The sequence below is a fragment of the Crocodylus siamensis genome, chromosome 1 (genome assembly GCF_052110815.1).
Source record: "Crocodylus siamensis isolate JL-2025a chromosome 1, ASM5211081v1, whole genome shotgun sequence".
NCBI lineage: Eukaryota > Metazoa > Chordata > Crocodylia > Crocodylidae > Crocodylus > Crocodylus siamensis.
In genome coordinates, this window is record NC_143395.1 from 146,689,678 (window position 1) to 146,712,803 (window position 23,126).

The 23,126-nt window shown below is 44.0% G+C and overlaps 1 protein-coding gene across 1 annotated transcript; it reads right to left on the reverse strand.

Moving 5' to 3' along the window:
- Window positions 1-553: 553 nt before the first annotated feature.
- TFB2M (transcription factor B2, mitochondrial) lies at window positions 554-23,126 on the reverse strand. The gene is made up of 8 exons (XM_090044846.1): window positions 22,798-23,126; window positions 20,586-20,674; window positions 19,096-19,249; window positions 17,899-18,047; window positions 15,878-15,967; window positions 12,693-12,755; window positions 11,533-11,681; window positions 554-7,553 (listed from the first exon to the last, which is right to left on the reverse strand). Exons 1-8 carry the CDS (start codon window positions 23,066-23,068, stop codon window positions 7,361-7,363), a joined length of 1,158 nt encoding a protein of 385 aa, XP_089900972.1. The 5' UTR covers window positions 23,069-23,126; the 3' UTR covers window positions 554-7,360.

Sequence of the window (23,126 nt, forward strand, 5' to 3'; positions counted from 1 at the left end):
CCCAGAAATGGAAATTACTGGGTCCCAAATGCCAACTGCAGATAGGGGACCATGGATAAGTTTACATTCTCAAGATTATCTTTACATTTCAGAAGGATAAAAATTCTTTACACTCATATGTCCTAATAAAAGAGTCTGGAGATTTCTTCAAAATCTGTGGAAAAAGTCTGAAAAGTAATCTGAATCTAGATTTTTGTCTACATCTTGAGGAAATTGTATGTCCAAGTCCAACCATCCATCATCACCTCCCAAAATGAGATAGATTTTTTTTTTCCACGGAGCCTTACGGAAGTAATGAGGTCGTATCCAAAGCCATGAGCATCAGACACACCTTTCTGTTAGACTCCTTGAACATCTCAGCCTAAATTTGCTTTAAAAAATAGCTGCTGTACGTATCAACTTGGGACTGCATTAGGTCTTTTTAGAGTATGTTTGATTATATTAGTTTGTTGATTTTTTTAATAGGATTGAATAACCCGCTTTCCTAACTGTAAAGACAGCTGCATATTGATTGTTTAAACAAAGCTTGTAAATGATGCATTGTGACACATGGTAAGGAACATTCTTTTATTACTTTTGTGAGTTGTCCAAAACATACATCTTATAACAACCAATTGACGTGTGACAATACATAAGGACACAATTTTGCTTGGATCCTGTAATAAATTGTGCAGGTGCTTAATGTTGTATATGGAAGTACATCACATTGACCTCGATGTGCCCAAATGTTTGCAAAATGTGGGACTTTCTCTACCTATGCACTTTGTGGCAGGGCACTGTGTGTGCCTGCCACTTCAAGGTCCTGGAGCTGGCAGCCACCAGATGCCTAATAAGGGCAGCCATTTTAGGTTCAGGGCTGCCCATATAAACAAGGCAGTTTGGCTGCTGCAGGCCAGCAACAACATTGCTTGGCCAGAGGGCTGCTGAGTTTCATCGGGAGGTAAGGGAGGAGCTGTAGGGGATGGTAGGAGGCTCCTGGTCCTGGGAATGACATAAAACTGCACCCTGCTGGGAGTGGGTGGCCTGGTGGGGCTCCCAGTGGTGCAGGAGCCCCCAGGAAATGCCAAGCCAGTGATCACCCTGGTGAAAGGTGTGTCGGGGCACCTTAACCCATAGCCCTCACATTTGGGTGGGTCAAGTTGGAGGCCAGGTATGGCTGAGGCTGCCTGAGCCCTGCAGGGGTTCAAGACCCCAAGGGGGAGAGTTGGGGCCAGGCATGGCTATGGCCACCTGGGCCCCCCCAGAGATGGGAAGCCCTGAGACCCTGAATAGAGAGGGTGTGATGAACAGCAAGAAGCCCCAGTGTGAGGGGCAGGGATGTGGAGCCTAGAGAGGGAAGAATGGGGGCTCAGCCAGAGAGAGGGAGCTGAGGCCTGACCACAGTAAGTCCACTACCATTGGGAGGCAGAGTTTGGGTCCAAGTTAATATCCGTAGTAGCACCATGACTTGCTGCCTGGGGGGGAGTGAGAGTCCCCAGTGAGACTCTGAGACCCCAGTCATGATGTGATGTACCCCAGCTCCCCACATCTGTGAAGGACAACCGAGAGAGGTGGACCCCGGGAAAAGGGTAAGGGTCATATATCAAGGCCTGTTAGAGTTTCCCTTGACTGGCCCAGGCAGGGGCCAGGACCACGAGGGTCAGAAGGGCAAGGAGGCCCACTGAGAGGAATGCCCAGGGGCCTGGGGTCCCGACTGGCCCAGAAGTGGGCTGGGGCTAGAGTAGCTGAAGGTCCCGGTGAGTGGACCACACCTGAAAGGGGAACAGATGGCAGGGAAATGTGGCCCGGTATGATGGTGACAGAGCCTGCCTCAAGGAAGGAACCCAGGTGGGCTCCTGCAGTAGGATTCTGGGGCCAATCGTGTGGGACTGGAGTGTATGAGAACATCCTGGTGTCATCTGAGCCCAGCGGGTGGACCCCTGGAGGGAGCGAGGGGCTAAAGATTCTGACTGAGGGAGAGAGTACCCTTGACTGGCCCATGCTGGGGCCAGGACCAGACCAGTCAAAAGGGCCAGGGGCCTGCCGTGAGGGTTGCCCGAGAGCCAAGGGCCTGGGGTTCCGACTGGCCTGGAGGTGGGCCAGGGCTGGTAGCTGAAGGTCCCAGGAGGGGACCACACCTGAGAGGAGAAAATGGTTTCAGGGAGTGATATAGCCTGTATGAAGGCGGATGAGGCTGCCAGATGAAAGGATTCTAGGTTGGGGTTCAACTGGGAGGATTTGGGTCTCAGTGTGGTGCCACTGATGATGAGAACACCTAGATGCCATCTGCGAGGCTTGGAATGCCATGTAGGGGAGGAATGGAGCTGCAGCTGGCACCCCCTGGTGGCAGGCAGAAAATGGGCAGCCTCCTGCTTAAATTACATCTATTAATTACTTATTAAGATCAGGTGGGTGGGCCACATGGAGATCGGCCCTGAGGCGGCCCCCCGTTACACACTTAAATTATTAATTAAAGGACTCTTTCCATGGGTTATGTTGGTCCAGATTTAAAAAGATTTAAGTGGAATTTTTGTTAAGTGTATTGGAAAAAGCAGAAGTCTGGAGCTTCAAACTTAACTTATAATAATTGCTTGTACATATTTACAGGAGTGCAAGAGTGATGAAGCCATGATGGTCCCAAAATTACGTGAGAAGCAAGGATTTGCTTACCAGTGCTCTCAAGAAACAGTAAAAGAAACGTTAACACATCTATGACTTGACTACTGGTGAACTTAGATGCGTCTTGTGTCAGAGCAGTCATAGGCCCACAGAGCTATGGTTTCAGCAGCACTGTGCCTCTGCCCATGTTGCACCACAGTTGGACACCTGGGGCTTTGGTAGAGAGGAACTCCACTGGCACTGCATGGCAGTTGGGTGGTATGAACTCTGGTGGCCTGCATTGTGCCATCCCACAGTCAGGTGGCAGGAAGTAATAGCAGAGATGGAGATATCCTAATGCCTGTCCATACTTGCTCATACTTGCTCTCCCACCCCTAAGTGGAAAATGTTTCAACACTTGTGATAGAGAATTTAAGGCTAAAATAGACCACTCTTTTTAAATAATAGTTTATTTGTAGTCTTTCAAGTTACTGTATAAATGTAAATGGCCATATTCATTTTTTATAATGGATATTACACAGTAGCACCAGTAACATATTTAGAGTCAGAATCCTAGGTGCTACGCAAACATACAACAAGAAACAGAACCTGTCCCCAGGGACATGCAATTAAGGGCTGCAAAAAGGAAAAAGATGCTGAATGAATTAGAAGCTTAAATATTATAGTACTGATGGTCTGTGGCTCAGGATAGAACTTGAAAAGCATTCAGTAAAAGTAACTGAAGCAGGGGAACTGTTATGCTGGCTTTTTAGGAACTAAGCTATCTGGACACAGATTTCCTACTGAAGTCAAAGGGAATGAATATCCTGATCAGAAGATTAACCTAAAGTTTTGTGCTTATGCCATCTCATTTCCTACATTTCCTGCTGCAATTTTCCACACTGGATTTCAGGGTGCATCAAAACCTTAATACTAAATTATGTTATTTCTTATTGTGAGTTGATAGCTTTGCTTTCATAAAATCATAGGAAGATAATTGTTGGTTTGATAATGCACGCATAATCAAGCCATGGGGCAATGTCACTGAACACGCTCAAAAACCCTCCTACTGCAGAGTATTTGGTCTCCTCTAGGATAAGACTATGAACTTTACTGCACTGTTAAGTTACAAAACAGTACAATAAAAAGGTGACCGCTATCCAAGAACTTGTTTCTGCTTCTTCAGTGAGACCCGAGAGAGGCATGGATTTCATATAAAATGACCCACAAAGTGTGCGTGGCGGAGAGGTGGAATGGGAATGCAGTGAGACGGACACAACTTTGGCTTTATTTGTGCATACTAAGGAAGCCTGAACATTTAGTAGATGTTTTTAGAAAATAAAATTATTCTCAAAGACCCAACTTTTAGGCCTCCCTTTATACATCACAAGGCAGCAACACCGGGTTTTTTCCCCCCTCCTTTTTTCAGGTCACCTTGAAGTGCATCTCACAGCTACAGTCACACTGAGAGACCACTTATCAAGGGATCAAAGTTTACAAATACTGTGCCAATTTAAGGTGCTATAAAAATGATGTAACCAACACTAACTGTGGTGCATGTAAAATTGATTTATTTGTCAGAAGATTTACATGTCTATATAAGAATGAGAATGTGTGTGTTTGTGGCTGTGAGGTGAAAAAGAAAAAGGAGGGTCTACTTAACAGTCTGTTAAAATCACAGAAGTGATACTTCTCCCTGTCAAGATCTATCTTTATGTCTTGTCTTGAAAACGTGAATGGAGTGTAAGTTTGTATTGCACTACACCCTTCTTCCAGAAGGACAATAGGAATTACTTTTTGGTCTCAAATCCAAAATACATTTTTCAGGGATGCAGAATAAACTAAATATATAATACAGAAGGCTATCAAATTATGTACTCATCCACTACACACCTATACAGTCTGAAACTAGTGTTAGAAAAACCTTGCTGTTCCAAGAGATTAAGAAAAGGTTTAAATGTGGATATTTCCACAGTTATCAGAATTAGCATCTGTTTTTAACTCAGATGCACACCATTTTGAAAACCGTATCATCTTCAATGAATCCCAATACATTTTAGTAGCCAGTGACAAATAACATGCAAACTTTCAAAACTACCTCTCACTGTATAACAGTGGCTGCCAAAATCATGTCAGAGCTTAAGAGGCGAGAGAAGGCAGCTAAACTAATTTTTCTATATCTTAAGCCTCTCAAGTCTCTCAATTGTTAAAAATGTTTCCATTCAAAGGCACTTGTAGTGGCTCAACATGTTTCTGCCATATAGTGGCTTCTGCAGCTGTCCTAAAGTCCATCTATTAGCTGCCTGGTTTGCAAAGAGATAGATACATTGAGTGAAACTGTATTTTTAAATTCAGGGGTCACCTTCTACAATGTGGTCAGCAACAGGGGTAACTCACTTTATACTGACAATGTCCTTGTCATACTTCCTATTACTTTATTACTCCATATCTTAAGTCAGCACATTTCCAGTATCAAGATGCAACAAGAAATAGGAACCTGATGAAGAAAAAAATCATGCATAAGTAGATCATAACCTGCTGACTCTGTCAGCAAGAACAATTATTCATGACCACCTATTGCTGCTGTAACAGAAAGGAAACTGCTTTTATTGTACACCAAACTTTATGTTAGTGATTAGTCTGTACTTTGATTCTTCTTAATATCCAGGAGTCAGGGAAGTTTGTAATGAGATGATAATTCCAATATATAAGACCTACTCCAGGACACAGGTATTAGTGGAATAAGGATTAAACAAAATTGTCCTTCCAGCTCTTTCAGTACTTGAGAAGAATGGCATCAGTTAAACCAGACTGCTGCTTGACAGATAGGTCTCAGCAGAAGCAAACAACTCAGCACAGTGGTTTACTTCTTGTAGCAACAGCAGGTCTCCTCTTGTATCGGGCCCTGCAGTAGACAGGGTGGAGATGGAAAAATGGTCCAGCCAATGCTGAGTTTTCCTGGAGAATAAAGGCCCACCAGGTATGTCTATACCAGTTCTGTAGTATTTTCAAACTGCTACGAAAAACTGCCCACTCCTGTTCTGCAAGCTGAAAAAATGTAGCCCAGTCACCAAGACAGCAGTGCAGGAAAACCCAATGCCATTTTCAAGAACATATTCAAGACAGATGCTGAGAGCATCCCAAGGCACATGCCTAAAGCAACCCTAGATTTTCTAGCAAATGGTGTGTGCACAGCAAAAGGAAGCATTTCTCTGTAGCATTCCTGTAATTGCTACGGAGGGGGTAGAAACCACTCCCAGTCACTAGGAGAGGTACAAGAGGCACAACTCCCCAGACATGGAGTGACAGCTAACGTTTTAAACATTTCTCTTTTCCATTTAGGTATGTACAAGAAATGTCCTTGACATTGCCTCACTCCATAGACACAGAATTCCAGTAACCTCATCTCTCCCAAATGCAAAGGGGAAGGCAGGAAGCAGCTGAATACAGTACATTGGAGCAAAGAAGTTAGGGGGAGATTGTATTAAGGCAGGGATGTCCCACTTATTTGGCTCTGCAGGTCAGATGGAGACCACAGGAATCCTCAAGAACTAGATGATCCACCTCTGGCAGCAAGGCAGTGGTTTACTGGCATAGTTGCTGGAGCTGCTGCACTGATGGGGCTTCAGAATCCAGGGGGCAAACATTGACACTGATACTTATCCCCCACTTTTCCTCTGCCACCAAATTTAATCACCAGTAACAACTAGAGACCCTGAATATGGTGGCAGGCATGTGGGGGGGTGGTGGAAGGTGTCAAGCTGCATCAGCGTTCACCCCCTGGAATCTGAAGCCATGTGAACGCAATGACTAGCAGCAATGTCTACAAGCTCCACAAGCCTCCATGCTTCCAGCTGAACAGCTCTTTACTAAGGACACGGGCTAAGAAGTGCATTTTAAAATCAGCTGTGGATTTTTATCTATACACATATTACACATTTAAACAAATGGAGAAGGATTATAGGGAGGAAACAATTTTTACAGTCTACAAAACAGTCAAGGGACCAGTGAAAAATGATGATGTAAACGTACTGGCAAAGTTTCTATGCACCTATGCCTGATTGTGTATGGGTACTAGACACTGGCCAACATTTTGAATTTTCAAAAGAAAAAATAATGAGTTCCCCCTCTTGAATCATACCTAAAGGAACACAGAATCTACATTAAAAGCAAAGTGTGTACATGTGCGCGCACACACAACTAGTCCCAGCTGCCACATTGCTTGCTGCCATCCTCTTGTCCCACATTAACTCTCATTCCTTTGTCCTATTATTTTCATGCAAGGTTAATTTTAGGCTGTAAATTCTTTTGGCCAGGGAGAAAGATGACAAATCTTAAATTTGTAAAACCAGTAAAGACATTTTCAGTCACTGAGAAAATATTAACAATCAAGTTATCTGCTAACCAAATGCAAACTACAAAAAAAATATAATATTTGGCCTGTTACATTTTTATATGTAGCAAAAACAGCATAAGTGACATCAAAGACAGATTATGTTACATGGTGTTTACAAAAGCAGCAACCGCTGCCATGATGATGCTGGAGAAGATTCAGAGATTGACTTTAGTCCTATCCTCACTAGAGAAATGACTGTCAATTCCATATTTCCATATTATGACATCAGTGGACAGACTGTTGTGTTTCAAGTAAATATTCCTCTGGTTTGTGCACAAGACAACACTTACCCTTAACCAATGGGATTCTGAGATTGTAGAGGTTATTCTTGTCCTTTGTATCATCATACACTCCCTGAATAAAGAACTTGTGACTTGATAAGCAGTCTTAGAATATCAGAGATCTGTTCACAGTCATTTTAAAGGTGTCATTATACAGCCAGCTTCTATCAAACTCTGGAGACCGTTCCAGAACTTCAAAAATGCCCCTGTACTCTTCTGGGTACAAATCGCCCGTTGAACTGTTTTCTGGTATTTCTAACTGCTCTAAAACTTTATACCCATTGCCCAGGTTCCATGCGCTGAAACACAAAACAAAGTAAAAATCACAATGAGCAATTTCTATCAGTTAGAAACAAAAAAATATAAAACTCATGTTTGGGCTCACTTCATTCTTTCCCAGCTTCTAGATGTCAATGACAACTCCCCTGTGTGACACCACTTGTTTCCTACAAATACTGAGACCAGAATCTCAGTATTAAAAAACAGGTGTGTGTTCCCTTCACAGGGAATTAGCAACAGATGTGAAGATACTGCAATACCAGCCCACACCAGGAAAGCCAAAGCAGCTCTAACACCCTTCCCTTGGTGCCAAAAACACTACATTTGATTTTAGCCAATAAGGCAAGGACAGGTTAATGTAGTCCATCTGAATAAAACACATGGTAATGCCTATTAAGCACAGTTCCTCCCCCACAACCACTGACTCTTTTCAAAGTCATAGTGAGCTACAACACTGCATACATTTTGACTTCCTTTTCACTCTCATACCTGAACTGTGTCTTTCTTATCCATTTTCAATCATTCGTTTCTTCACCCACCCTAAACGTCTGGCAGAAGTCGACAAACAGGGCCCCAAACAGTTCACCCAGAATCCCTGTCATCCCCTCTCAGCCTGCCACATACAATCACTGTGGCTCCACCCTCCATGAGGTGAAGCTGGACCAGGCTGCCCTGTGATTCATCTGCATATAAGTTTTTGGAGCACCCCAGGACAAGAACAGCCACTTCCAGTCATGAGTGGGAAAGTTAATGAGCACTTGGAATCTTTGTGGAGGGTGTCCGGAGTAACAATGCTCAGCTCAGCTATGTTGTTTGAGTTGTGCGGTCACCACGGTTTGAAATACAGGCGACTCGGGGCCCAGCCCAATGAACTATGTAGTCCTTGGACTTGGACTAATATCATGCAGTTTATACTACATTTAAGTAGGTAATTGCTACAGTTGATCTTAGCCCAAACAAGAAAACCAAAAAAGTATGTTTATGGAGTACCTGTGCTAAAACTTGCAGGTTTCAAAAAAAGGTAATGTATCAATCGTGGATGAATTAAGTGCATGTTGCTATATGCAAATTGATACAACCATGTTTACTTTCAAAGTTATTGTTTTCAAATTTGTTCCTTACTTTTATGCGCTCAGGGTAAGCAGGGTCTGACAGTAAGGATAGAGAGAAGGGGCTGCCAGGGGAAGAAAGTTAGGGGGAAGCACAGAGCAAAGGAGCTACCTGAACCCCAGATTTATTCTCTCTGCTGTAGCAGTGGAAGGGGGACAAATTGGAGGCAAACCTCAAATTCTGTACCTGGAAAATTATAACAAATTAATAACTTTTCCATATATATAGAATCAAATTATTGAGGGAATGTCTTATAATCACAGTATATCCTTGTGAAACTTCAACTTTCCAGCACTAACTGAGTACAGTAATGCTTGTAAACCAGGTTTAGGAAGAAAAGGCATCTTTTTCTATTCTGACCATTCTGAACAGCTTATAGTTTTTTATCACAGGCCCTGGTTCTCATGGGGGACTTCAATCATTCTGACATGTGGGGAGGGCAATACAGCAGTGTGCAAGCAATACATTGGTGTTGGTTGTAGCTGTGTTGATCTAAGGACATAGGCAGACGAGGTTCTTTGGGTAAATGTAAGTTCTTTTATTAGATCAACTAAATAGTTGGAAAAATTGTTCTTTGCAAGCTTCTGGGTACAAACACCCTACCCTTTGGCAGATTCTCTCCAATGCCTGAAGAAGGATGCTTGTGCCTGAAAGTTTGCAAAGAACAATTTTTCCAGGCAATCCAGGAAGTATTTGAAGAGTTTTCGGGACAGCTTCCTGGTGCAAGCGCTGGAGCAGCCAACCAGGGGCTATGCTCTTCTTGACCCACTGTTCACAAACAGGGAAGAAATGGTGGTGAATGTACTAATAGATGGCACCTTGGGAAGCAGTGACCACAAGTTGATTGAGTTCAGGATCCCGAGGAAAGGAAGGATGGAGAGCAGCAGAGTAAGTACCCTGGACTTCAGAAATGCAGACCCTGACTCGCTCAGGGAACTCATGGGCAGGATCCCCTGGGAAGCCAGAGGAGAAGAGAAGTCCAGAAGAGCTGGCTGTTCTTTCAAGAAGCCTTACTGAGTGCAGGAACAAACCATCCTGATGTGAAGAAAGACTAGCAAGTATGGCAGAAGACCAGCTTGGCTTAGCAGGGAACTCTTCAGTGAACTAAATCACAAAAAAAGGAGCTTGTAAGAAGAAAAAACTTGGATAAACAACTAAGGAGGAGTGTAAAAGTATTGCTCAGGCATGTGGGGATAAAATCAGAAAGGCCAAAGCACAATTGGAGTTGCAGCTAGCAAGGGATGTGAAGGGTTTCTACAAGTATGTCAGTAAAAAGAGGAAGATCAGGGAAAATGTGGGTCCCTTATTGAATGGGGGAGGCAACCTAGTGTCAGAGGATACAGAAAAGGCTGAAGTACTTAACGCCTTTTTCACCTTAGTCTTTATAGGCAGGATCAGACTATTGTACCTGGCAGCACAGTTCGGGGGAGGAGGTGAGCAGTCAACGGTAGTGAAAAACAGGTTAGGAACTATTTAGAAAAGCTGGATATATACAAGTCCATGGGGCCAGACTAGATGCACCCAGGGGTGCTGAGGAAGTTGACTGATGTGACTGCAGAGCTGCTGGCCATCACCTTTGAAAACTCATGGTGATCAGGAGAGGTCCCAGATGATTGGAAAAGGACAAACATAGTGTCCATAGTTAATAAAGGGAAAAAGGAGGATCCAGGGAACTGCAGACTGGTCAGCCTCCGCTCAGTCCTTGGAAAATCATGGAGCAGATCCTCAAGGAATTCATTTCTAAGCACTTGGAGAAGGTGATTAGGAACAGTCAGCATGGATTCACCAAGGGCAAGTCATGCCTGACTAACTTGACTCCCTTGTTTGATGAGATGACTGGCTCTGTGGATGTGGGGAGACAAGTGGAGGTGGATGTGATTTTAGCAAGGCTTTGGATACAGTCTCCCACTACATTCTTACAGGCAATCTAAGGAAGTATGGGCTGGATGAATGGACTGCAAGGTGGATAGAAAACTGTCTGGAGCATTGGGCTCAGAGGGTAGTAATCAATAGCTCCTGGTCTACTTGACAGCCAGCATCAAGTGGAGTGCCACAGGGGTCAGTCCTGGGGCCAGTTTTGTTCAATGTCTTCATCAACAACTTGGAAGATGGCAAAGAGTGCACCCTCAGCAAGTCTGCAGATGACACCAAGCTGGGGGGAGTAATAGATATGCTGGAGGGTAGGGCTAGGATTCAGAGTGACCTAGACAAATCAGAGGATTGGGCCAAAAGGAATCTCATACGGTTCAACAAGGTCAAGTGCAAAGTCCTGCACTTAGGATGGAACAATCCCATGCACCAGTACAGGCTGGGGGCTGACTGGCTAAGCAGCAGCTCTGCAAAAAAGGACCCAGAGGTTACAGTGGACAGTAAGCTAAATATGAGCCAGCAGTGTGCCCTTGTTGCCAAGAAGGCTAAAGGCATACTGGGCTACATTGGGAGGAGTGCTGCCAGCAGGTCAAAGGAAGTGACCTCTATTCCCCTCTATTTGGCGGTGACCACTCACAGGCACCATTGGCAGCACTGACAGCATTTTTCACAAGGGTTGCACTGCCAACCTCAGGGGGTGCACGTGCACTTGTGTGCATCCCCTACACGTTGCCAATGCTTAGAGAGGTTGTAGACTCTCTAATTCTTGGAGGTTTTTAAGACCCAGCTAGTTACAAAGCCTTGGCTAGGTTGATCTAGTTGGTGACAGTCCTGGCTTAAGCAGGAGGTTGGATTAGATGACCTCCTGAGGTCCTTTCCAACCCTAATTTTCTATGATTCTATGAATACTAAACTGAACTCAGAGAGCAAAGAAATATTCCATCATAAATGCTTCAATATTTTCCCTGTTACTTGTCTGGTATGAAAAAAATAGTAAATCCAATTCTTCCTTATACTTACTTTATTATATCAATTACTTTAGACTTCTGCTTAATAAGACAATGTTTAACCATCATGATAAAAGTTCCTGAAGTAGTGTCTGTCATAGCACCTGTAAATAAATTCCTTCGGGGAGTCATTCGTACTAAACATAAATTGTCATTTGTTATCTGCAGAAGGAAAAAAAGAATTAAGCTAGTAAAAATCAAGGTCACTATGAAGCTTCAGTTGTCACTACAAGTATTGTTTTTCATTTATGTAGTGATTTCTGAAAGTAAAGCAACTCTAATTTAATAGAAAAAGTTTTGTCTGAAGGTGACGCTCACCTAGAAAGAGGCTGCAATAAAATTAAAAACAAAACAAAACAGTAAAGGTCACTAGAATAATTCACAGGCAGGGACCTCAAACTCATCTGGCCCACAAGGTGCAGGGCCAGCCTCGCATGCAGTGTGCATCCTGGGCTAGCTCCACATGCAGCATGTACCAAACGGAACATGTAGGTCAACTCTGAGACCAACAGGCAACATAGGGGCCAGATCCAACCTGTGGGCCTTATCTTTGACACTTCTAACCTAAGGATACGTGGAATTTTCCATCACTTAACTTTTAAAAATATATGCTACATCTCAAATAGAAATTTAGGCTAGATTCGTAAAGTATTAGACAATGTTATATGATCAGTGCTTTGCAGGATATCGGACTAATACAGGGCCAGTTCCTTGTGGTCTTACAGCAGTTTAACTCATTTAAGTTATCTGCCTGAATGTGGAAAACTGGAGTGTAACTTTTGCTAAGACTATCACGTAACCCAAGCATATACAGTTTTTTTCCTTTAAATCAAAGATTTTTTTGCACTAGCAGCAATGCATATATATAATTCAATGGATCTTTCCAATATCTAGTTCATAGACTTGCTGCATTTTCTCCCACCTAGGATAATGAAAAAAATTAGTTGTGTTCAGACTTTTATTTAGTCACAATTCTGCTTGCCGTCTCATGTAGAGAACACATTGCACATGAGTTTTCAGTAAATCAAAGCAACATTTAAAAAAAACCATTTCCAATGAAATGGGACTAGTAGATTTCCTTATTTAAGCTTGTAAAACTTCCCTAAAAATATCAGACTTTTTTGCATCTAAACTAAAATCTCTAAAGAAAAAAAGTCAAAGAATTAATCTTACCTGGCTCCCTGGTCTTGGCAATCTTTGAGTTTTTGAATTAGTTAAGAATGAGGACTGAGGCTCCTGGGAAGAAGAAAAAGCTTAACAGTTAAAATATCTTGACAAGACTTCATAATTTATTTTTAACAGAGGTGCACCAATGCATCAGTCCCATAACGTATCAGCACCAATATAAGGATAATTAACGTCATCGGCATTTTTTTGGCTGATGTGGCCAATAATGTTACAGATAGATGCCCCATGCACATGCGCAGCTGCAGTACAGAACACAGGGAGCTAGGAGTGCAGCCGAGCAGCATCTGTCTGGTAAGTCTGTTATGAGGGAAGGGGCAGATTGAGGCCCCCAGAGTGAGGGAGAGAGTGTGCCCCTGGAACTGTGTGCTGGGTGAGGGTGGGCTGCAGCTGCAGGCTGAGGCTGCATCAAGCTCTTCCCAGCAGAGGGGTTGGGCCGCAGCTGCACTCAGGGCAGGCAGCGATAGTGCTGGGGTGGGGGGGTTGGGTGGGGGCTACAGCCACTTCAAAGTTCGCTCCCAGTGCTGCCACTGCCTGCCCCAGCATAGCCCAGGCCAGCCCAGCTCCGCACTGGGAAGAGCCCAGCGCTGGCCTTGGCTCTAGCTTGCAGCGACAGCCCACCCTTGCCTCATGCACAGATCTAGAGGCACACCCCCCCATGCCCTCCTGGGGTGAGCACCTGAGGGCCACAAGGGTAGCTCCGCATCTTAACAGGTGCCACCCCCCGACCCGGCCCCACAACCGGTTACCATCCTGAGACTGGAAGTCCTGACCCTAACCCCTAAACTTTGCCACTGGAAGTCCCTCCCCTTGCCCCTGGAAGTACTCCTTTTGGGAACAGGGTTTGAAATCTTGGAACCAGAAAAAAATCAAATTATATACTAAAAATCAGAGATCTACAAAAAAATCTTTATTTTATTTCAAAAAAAATATTTTTGTCCTGATTTGTGTGTGTTTGCTTCACGTATATAGAGGTGACTGCAAAATAGCTCAAAATGAAGTCTTACTCCTATATATTGTGTGGGGGAGAGGAGGGAAGGCATGTGGGAGTGTCTGAGTTTTGTGGGGACTGTGTGTGTGTGGGAGGGGTGTATGTGGGCTGTGGGGGACAGTGTGGGAGTGTGTATGGAGTTTGTGTGGGGATGGGGGTGAGGGTCGATAGGTATGGGACTGTAGATGGGGGTGTGGGTGTGGCGGGCTTGTAGGAGGTGTATTTGTGGGGATGTGTGGGGGTGTATGGAATTTGTGAGGGGGCTATGGGTGTGTGTGTGGTGAGGGTGGCTGGGAGTGGGTGTGTGTGGGGGGGTTTGGGGTGCGGTTCATGTGCATGGGGTACGTGCAGGGTTCCTTACAAAACATGCCTCCCGGCATTGCACACAGCCCATGCCGCCAGCAGCAGCAGGAGCTCCCTGGAGACACATAATCCCTACAAGCCCCAGGAATCCACATAGCTGGGCTGCCAACTCCATTGCATGGAGCTCACAAGCCCAAGCCCTGCCTCATGAAGCCAGCAGTGCATATCATGGGGATCAGCTGGGGCAGCAGGAGAGGGGCAGAGCTAGCCCAGCTCCATAGCATGGAGCTCCCCGCCATTCCCCATGACCTGAGTGTAGCAGTGCGTGGGACCAGGCCACTGGCTCCATCACTTGGGGCTTTCCCCAGAGGTGTGCAGGTCAGGTGGAGAACCTGGGAACTGTGTGCAAGCCCCATGAGATGGAGCCAGAAAGGCCCCACACCCCCACCAGCCTGGGCTTAATGCTCCTGCCACCTCACCCTGGGCCCCTTCTGGCACCAGCACAGGCCCCCTGCTCCCGTGCAGCTCCCACTTCGCTCTTGCCTGTCCCCCACTGCTGTCACCACCACTCCCATCCCCTGATGCCACCACTTCCCCCACCACAGCTGTGGCCTTTCCCCTGCCGCTTCCCTACCTTCTTGCCTGCCTGCCCCTCCATCCCTCCTCCCAATGCCACCACTCCCCCACCTGCGAGGCCAGGGTCAAGTGAGGGAGGGAGCATGGTGCATTGCTCCTGCATGAATCAGCGGGGCTTGGCCCCATGTAAGCACAGCACGGGCAGCCCAGGGCCGGGCCAGATACTGTGAAGTGGTAGGCACCCACCCAAGGGCTGGATAAAATTGCCTGGCGGGCTGGATCTGGCCCATGAGCCATATTTTGCTCACCCCAATATAGTCTCTCAGCAGAAATCAAGTCTTGGTTACACCCAGGAAGAAGCCAGGACACTGTCATAGAAACTACATCTACAGCTGATTTCCAGACCGAAAAAAGATCCTACTCCATCTAATTATGTGATAAAGGACAACACACCAGATCAATCATTGGCCTCACCAAAAAAGAGAATGTACTGGTTTTTAAGCTTAGACTATATCTGCTTCATTCCCAGACCTGAGAAAGGGTATTTTGTACCTGAAAGCTTGCCTGGTATCTCTCCTAATTATATAGCTGGTTCAGTTAAAAATATTACAAAACAAATTTTACTTCTCAGAGCAGTAAAAACCAAGTGATAATATAGATAGCAATCCTAAGGAATCTGGAGCAGTTGCTGCAAGAGGTGAGAGTAAAATGTTCTGACACATCAAGAAAGACTACCAGAAAAGGAACAGTGAGAGACAGAACACTGTCAAAAGGTGCTAAGGAGAGCACCATCACGCTGACTTTGGCAAAAAACTGAAATACCCATACTTAGATACTGTGACATCTCACATTACAGACGGATCTAAGGTAGTGGGAGCAGTATAGCCATATTAGATTGGCACTCCACCAATGTTAACGTAGATATAACTTCTCCTACTTAAGCCAGCTGATTTACAGCTCCAGGTATTTTTGTATAGCACTGCATTGTGCAGTGCAGACATACCAATAATGCAAAGCCTTGCTCGTGCTGTTCAGGTACATCATGGTTTCATTTACAGTGTCCTCCTATTTATTCTGGAATTTTTTCCTTCCTGCTACCTGCCATTCATGTTCTCCTGTGTCTAGTATTGACAGTGGTAAATCATGAAAATATTACAGTCTAAAGAAAATGCTGACAGATCATTAGCTATGAGGCACATTCCTATAAAAGCATTTTCAATACAGAAAACAAATAAGCAGTCATTTCAGAAGGCTGTTTACTATAAAAAGCATTTACATCAGAAAGTTAACACAGAAAACTCACCATGTGCAGGAGCTGAATTTCACATGCTGTTTGCCAAAGTACACTTAATGCTTGATACTTCATTTGTTCTCCAGGTTTTGCAGTTAATACCTGGAAGAATGACAAGAATACATAAGACTAGTTCTATACCTATTTATTCCACAATGCTTATCAAGGCAATTGGAAAAGGTTCAACTCGAACTTCATAGTTAATTGTAACAGCCCAAGGTCAATTCTCTGTCTGAAGGTGGATTTGGTGTTCTACAAGTTGCACCACCCACTGTTTTAAGTATCTTTCCTACAAAACGATATGAGAAAGTCTTTGTGGGTGTGTCTATAAGTGAGCTTTAATGTGCAGTAGCCTACTCTACTTCGTATTAAAACATCACAGAAAAAGCAGTGCTAGTATGCTAATGCACAGCAGAATTGATCTAGTGCGCATTGTCACTAAAAAGGCGTTCACTTTTGCTACTGTGCATTAGAGCAGCCTAAAGAGCCTTTATGTAGTGCCTCATATTAGAGGTACTAAACTTAATGTGCAATAGCAAAAGCACATTAATGAACATGTAAGACACGCCCAGTTTCATCTAAGCGCCTTTGTTTTATAGCAATATTTTTAAATCTACAAAATTAAATGCTGAATTAAATGATATACGAACTTCCATCTTGCCTTTCACTAGTTGACTTTCAGATATGAAAGAGTGTACAATAAAAGAACAAGAAAATTCAAAAGATTGCTTCAATTGTGGATACGATTTAACTGACAGCAAGTAGACTTCATTTTTACATTCAAGTAAGCACCATTTCCAATAGGGAGAATCATGCTGCCAGTATAAACAGAGGGCTTAGCAGGTGTTACTTTTAAGGCCTAATCCAGGGACGATAGATTGTGACATACCACATGTTCATCTAATTTATGGTGCCATAAAATGACAAACCAGCCACAAAGATGTTCCACAGATAAGGTATAACTTGGCTATCCAAATCAGGATTGGGCATGGAGGAACCCTGAGCCCAGCTGGAACCACGCTAAAATGAATCCATCCCAGGTTCAAGAAAGAGGGCAGTTGCATCCTACACCCCAGGGCTGTCTCACGCCAGATCCTGATGCAGCCAGATCCTGAGGCACCCTCAACATAATTGCTGATGGCCCAATCTGCAGGACAGGTTTGGCCTCAAGAGTGGCATGACTAGGATCTGAGGAATGATATTTGGAATGGGGCATAAAATTCCTCAGATCACAAATTTTAACGTCTGCTGGGGTCCTAGGATTTAATTTGTTAAAAATAGAGCAACATGACTGTATGAAAGTAAACACATCTTGGGCAAACTGTCCATTCAATCCAATTTTACAGGTCAAACAACTTCCAGAAAGAAAACAAATGTTTCAGTTATTCCTGAATTAGGCAATATGAGTGCATCATTATAGGGAGATTACATTCCTAAATACAGATATGTTTTTTGCATAATTTGAAAACAAAATGGTTCATGCTGTATTCTGCTTCAATACACAATTTCTATTTTGACAATGCAAAGAGTTGGTTTGAGTTGATGATACAGACCATGTCAGAAACCATGCTATTTAATAACCACATTTTGCATTATGAGTTTGAATTCCCTTTCCACCTGACCTGTCTTGCATAGTTTTTAACACATGCTTTTAATCTTAAAAATGATTAAAAGCATGTGTTCTGTTTTTATATTATGTAAATATCTGGAATAATTCACTGCTCTTTGATGCACCCTTGTGCTACTGAATTCAAAGACATACCAAAACCTCGTAGGAAACAGTCTCTCTCTCTCACACACATATATACACACAGACATGTAAAGAGTCCTCAAACTTGTATTGTTGTTTACAAAAAAATTGTGTTGACACAGATTGTTATTTCATATAGAAGCTGGAAAGAGAAATTATTTTTGCCCCTCTTTTTACAAAAATATTCCTAAGAAAAACTGTAAAGCAATACGATGACAAACTGTGTTAATTTTCTGAGATGCTTCCAGTTCTCTTTATTGCCAGTAAAATCTCTTGTACATACCTTGTACTCTCTCTCACTCATAAGCATGTTCAGTTCTACTCTTCCACAATGGTATATTGAAACGCCCTCATACAAGCCATATATAAGCTTCCACAGCAAATTCCTTTCATTTCTTCGTGAGATGATCCCAAAAATTTTTACAGGTACACCTGTTTTGATAATGTGCAAAAATATCTTTAAATATTGAATACATGTACAGCACAACCTCAACACACTACTAAGCAAGCTACAAGCACCACAAACTGAATCTATTTAAAGAGTATGGTTACTGTTCCCCACTCACGGATGGTTTAGCATATGGCCCAAAGGCGTCTAGTCTGTGACTGCTTAAATCCTTATAGAAGGGTACTTGGTACCCGTGTCAGTCTAAGACAAAAAGACATACAAAACACTAGAACTCTTGCTTCCAAAATGATACCTTTTATTAGACCAACTGGAAAACAGCACGAAAATTGTCCTTTTCTGCATGATTTCGGGATCAAAGTCCCTTCGTCAGGCTCTGGGAAAAGTGTAGATGGTACAAGACAGTAAAGAGTCCCCATATGTAAGAAATAAACTTCATTTTTGCACAGAGGGAGCTGAAGATGGAAGTCTGTCCCTCTGGGTCCACAATACTGTCTTTGTGAGCTGTGTTGAGTAGTTCTTTGATGTGTTGATCAGGTAGAATTTCTTTCCTGGAGGTGTCAGATGGCAGGCAGGGAAGCAAAGAAAATGTCCTCATTCTGCAATGAAGTTTAAAATCCAAAATTGGCTAAAATTCGACACCTTCCATGTTTCAGGAGTGTACCTGGTAGCCATGCTGGTCTGAGACAAAAAGGCATACAAAAGACTTCGATCCTGAGCTTGCAGAAAAGGACAATTTTCTTGCCATTTTCCAGTTGGTCTAATAAAAGGTATCATTTTGGAACCAAGAGTTCTAGTTTTTTGTATGTCTTACAGAAAAGTAAACACTTGAGATGATAGCTCTCAACAACCACTGTTCTAGCTCATACTAAATACCAAGAAACTTGAAATGACATTGATCACTATATCCAGGACATATAATTTTCTTGAGCCTTATCTATATACAAGGGAGAGTCAGCATAACCTACTCCATGTCAACCAAATTAAGTAAGGCCCTAAGGTACAGACCAAATTGCTCACATGGCTCTGGATTAGGCGTGGCCAGTGTTGGTGGATTCATATGTTAGTGTTTACCTGCTGTCCAAGGAACTGCTGAGATGCCCAATTTTTTAAAAAGTTCCACAGAGTCCATAGCTGGTGGTATGAATGGCCCACAGTGTCCTGGGTCCAACTTGAAGAAGCTGCAATAAACCACTTCCAATTGTCCATCTAGATTGTTCTCTAGGGACTGAAAGCAACAGTGTAATCAGATTCTGAGTTTTTAATTTTCATCTCAACCAATTTATACATCTGACCACTTACCTGAACTATTTTAGAATGAAGTAATTCTCTGAGTACTGGTTAAAAATAAGATGCATCTTAATAAATACTATTCTCCTACTTAAATGTTGCATATAGGACATTCGCCTTGTATCACACTTGATGCATCAGAAACTTCTCAACCAGACCTTTACAATGTGTTCTCCAGACAGTAACTCTTCCGTAAGGTTTCAAAGGTCACGTATGTCTAACTTATAGAACTCCAATGATAAATTAATTGTCTTAACACTCTTGTGAAGAACTTCAACTACCAGCTGCTTTACTCCTTTTAAAGAAGTGTAGTGATTTGCTCAAGATCTGGCCAGAAGTCCATTGCAGAGCTGGAACCAGGGAGGAGTCTTGGCTACCAAACTTTCATTTGTATGGCTCCTCATCTAAAAACCCTTGTGCCCCAGCAAAGGCCCACTGAAACCTATGGGGATCCACATATATACGATTCTTAATGCACTGGCTCAATTGCATCTCTCTGCAGCAAGGGTAAGCCTAAGCACATAGCAGTAGCAGCCTCCACAGCAGAGAGTGCTGTGGAGGGGAATGGACAGCAAGGCATAGCTCCATGCCAAGCATCCCTTGTGCTAAACTGGACCTTGACAGGGTAAATCAGACCTTCCTGGGGGCTGGATTAGGCCTGTGTGCCAACCCCTGACCTACAGACTTCTTAAAGTGAATTTTAGCCCCATTGCTACACAAGCATCTATTTAAAGACTGATCTGTTTAAAGCCACAAATGTGAACTCTTACACAAACAAGAGACAATGACTGTCTATACCACAGAAAGAGTAAACAACATGAAAAAAAAAATTCCCCTCAGTCTTTCATTTATACCAGTGATTCTCAACCAGGGTACTGTGATATTCTTATATGAGTGCTGTGGCATGGCACACAACATGCACCTAGGCATGATTCACAAGATAAATCCAGCGATTCCAAATAGGAATCCACACCAGCAAAAATATTTCAATCTATTTTTGAGCTTTTTGCAACAGAAGAATTTCTCTATTATTCTTCTGTAGTCAAAAAATAAATGAAAGCTAAGAGCTAACATTTTCTGAGGAATGCCTCAAATCTGACACGGTTGAGAACCACCGATTTATAGTTACTGGGGAGGCTACAAGAAACTTTAACAGATGTTAAAAAGGTGGGGGGGAAATCAAGCAGATGTGTGAGGTTATGTTAATTTCATATTTGTCTACTTGACTACAAACTTCTGAGATACAAATCTCAAACCAGAAACCAGACCCATACCTGCAAACGTGGAAGAAAAGTCATGTCACTCTCTAAAGCTATCACCCTGGTGCCTGCATTAAGCAATGTCCGGGTCAAGATTCCAGGACCTGGGGGAAAAAAACAAGATTTAATGCTTTTCTTTAATGTAGGCTTCTAAAAGGACACAGGTGGCATCAATGCACACACACACACACACTCTTCAATAAGCTAGAAACTTTGTATACCAGGGTGTCAAAGATCTGACTCATGGAGCTGTTTCACCCAGGGGTTGGGTCTACCATTATGGAGCCTTGCTGAGGAAAGGTGGATGGGGTGCAAGCAACAGCTGAATTAATCCCCACAACACTGTTGTTTGCCCCATAATTCTGTGAAGACTTGTGTGCATGTATGTACGCATGTGCACACTCACACACAAACACTTAACTTCAACTGAAATACATGTGAGCAATGTTAAGTATGCAAGTGTGCTTTTTGTAGGATGCTTCTCTCTCTCAAATCTGGAGTTATCTTGAGTTATACTTCAATATTGTCTTCAAGCTCTACCAGCTCACATGGATTTTTCAATCCAGATCTACATGCTTTCTGTTGTAGGGCTGAGCAACTTTGGAACAGGGAGTGAAGACTTTATGGTTGCAGTGTAAGCAAGAAGACAAATTAAAGTGAGTCTACATTCACTGGAAATGTAACAAAACAAAACTTTTGAAATTAATGGTGTCAATCAGTCAAAAAACTTCTAAAACTGAAATATTGTAATATATAAAAAAATGACAACAAACATGCCTTCTCCAAAATCCACTTTATAGAGATGGTTAGGAATCCCCAAAACAGCCTTTTCTCTTATTTGTAACAACAGGGATCATTCCTCCCCTCTTCCTACACTGAACATCTTATTGAATTAATAGTGTCATTTTCCCTACAGTTTAATGTTCTGTATTGAATTTGATTTAGAATCTTTAGAAAAGTCAAAATGTGGAAATTTTGCAATAATAAACCTTCCAAAAATCCTACCCATCAAAATGTCTTTTCTTCTATTATCTGCCTTCTACCCATGGGAATTTCTGTCTTCCCAGTTTCACAGGCCTCCACAATGTTATTAGTTTCTTAGTTATGGCCATGCTTGCTTCTTTCTTCAGACCTGAAGGAGAATGCTTTGTCTAGGTCTGTGCAGTTGGCTCAAGAAAAGATAACACCTACAAAAATCTTGAGCCAATGACTGGTAACTCAGTGACTGCAGCCCTACAGCTTGGGACATACAGACCTGTTTTCATTAGCCATAGCAAAGAGCTGATCCACAATACCAAACCAGGAAGAAAAATACCAAACTACCTTGGCTACAGAGAGCTGTAGAGCCCCACCGGTATACTATCCCATGCACCATGAAACATTCTGCCCAAGTGCCCTGCAGCTCAAACAAACTAAGCAAACAAACAAGGAAACCCTGTGTGAGAATTAGTACCAGGATGCAGGACTGGCGAGCAAGGATCTCCCAGCAAAACTGCAAGAATGATAGAATCCTGGAGCAACAGGGCTGTGAGGGAACCTCCAGGGTCAGGATCATCTCTGTCCAAACCATCCCCTACATTAATTAATCTAAACTCTACGTACTCAACCCTGACAACACAGACCTAGCACCCACACCTGCCACAGGTAAAGTAAGGGAACCATGGCAGCCAACATCCTGCTTCTATGAAGTGCTGTTAATATACACCAAAGAGACCCCAAGGAAAAGGGCCAGGCCCCTTACTACAGAGAAAAGCAACCCTGCCCCTGCTGCAGTCCATACCAATCTGTCCATGGCTTAAATTGCTTCCTGTCCCCAAAGACAGCAATTGTCTGACCCAATACAGAAAGGCAAGACCCGCTCTAGCCAGGCGCCTCCAGCTTCGGTCCCAACAGGAGAGTTGACACAGCCCAGACTAAGTCCCCAGTGAGTCTGCGGCTTCCCTGACTCAGGTGTCATCCTGTGGGAGCAAGTGCTGATGAGGTCTGACAACTTCACAGGAACAGCATGCACATCGCCTTCCCAGCCCAGGTCACAAAGCCCTGGCTGGGAGATGCGCAGTCGTGAGTGTTGGCCCACACACACCCAGCAAGGCTGGGGCTCCTGGGAGACCTTTCATTGGCCCCAGCGGGAGCTTCTGGGGCACCAGGCCTCCCCTCCCCACAATCCTGAGGTGACTCAGTGCTTCAGGAACTCGGCACCCTCCGCCATCCCCCGGGAGGGGCTCACCGGGCTCGAACTCCAGCAGTACGGGCCCGTGCTTGGGCTGCCCCGCCGCGCCGCCCATCAGGCATTCCGCCAGGGTGCCGGCCAGGGCCGGGCAGGAGATGAACAAGCGCCGTCCCCGGGGAGCGGTCGTCCCCGCCACCAGCCCCGCCACCTCGGCCTTCGACGGCAGCTGCAGCTCCCGCTGCAGCCCCCGGCGTGGGGCCCGGCACCCCCCCAGCACGGCCCGGCACCCCGCGGCGGAGGGGCGCACGAGGGACAGCGCCGCCAACATCGCCTACACGCGGGTCACCTTCCGGGCGAGGCCCCCGTACACTACGCGTGCGCGGCCA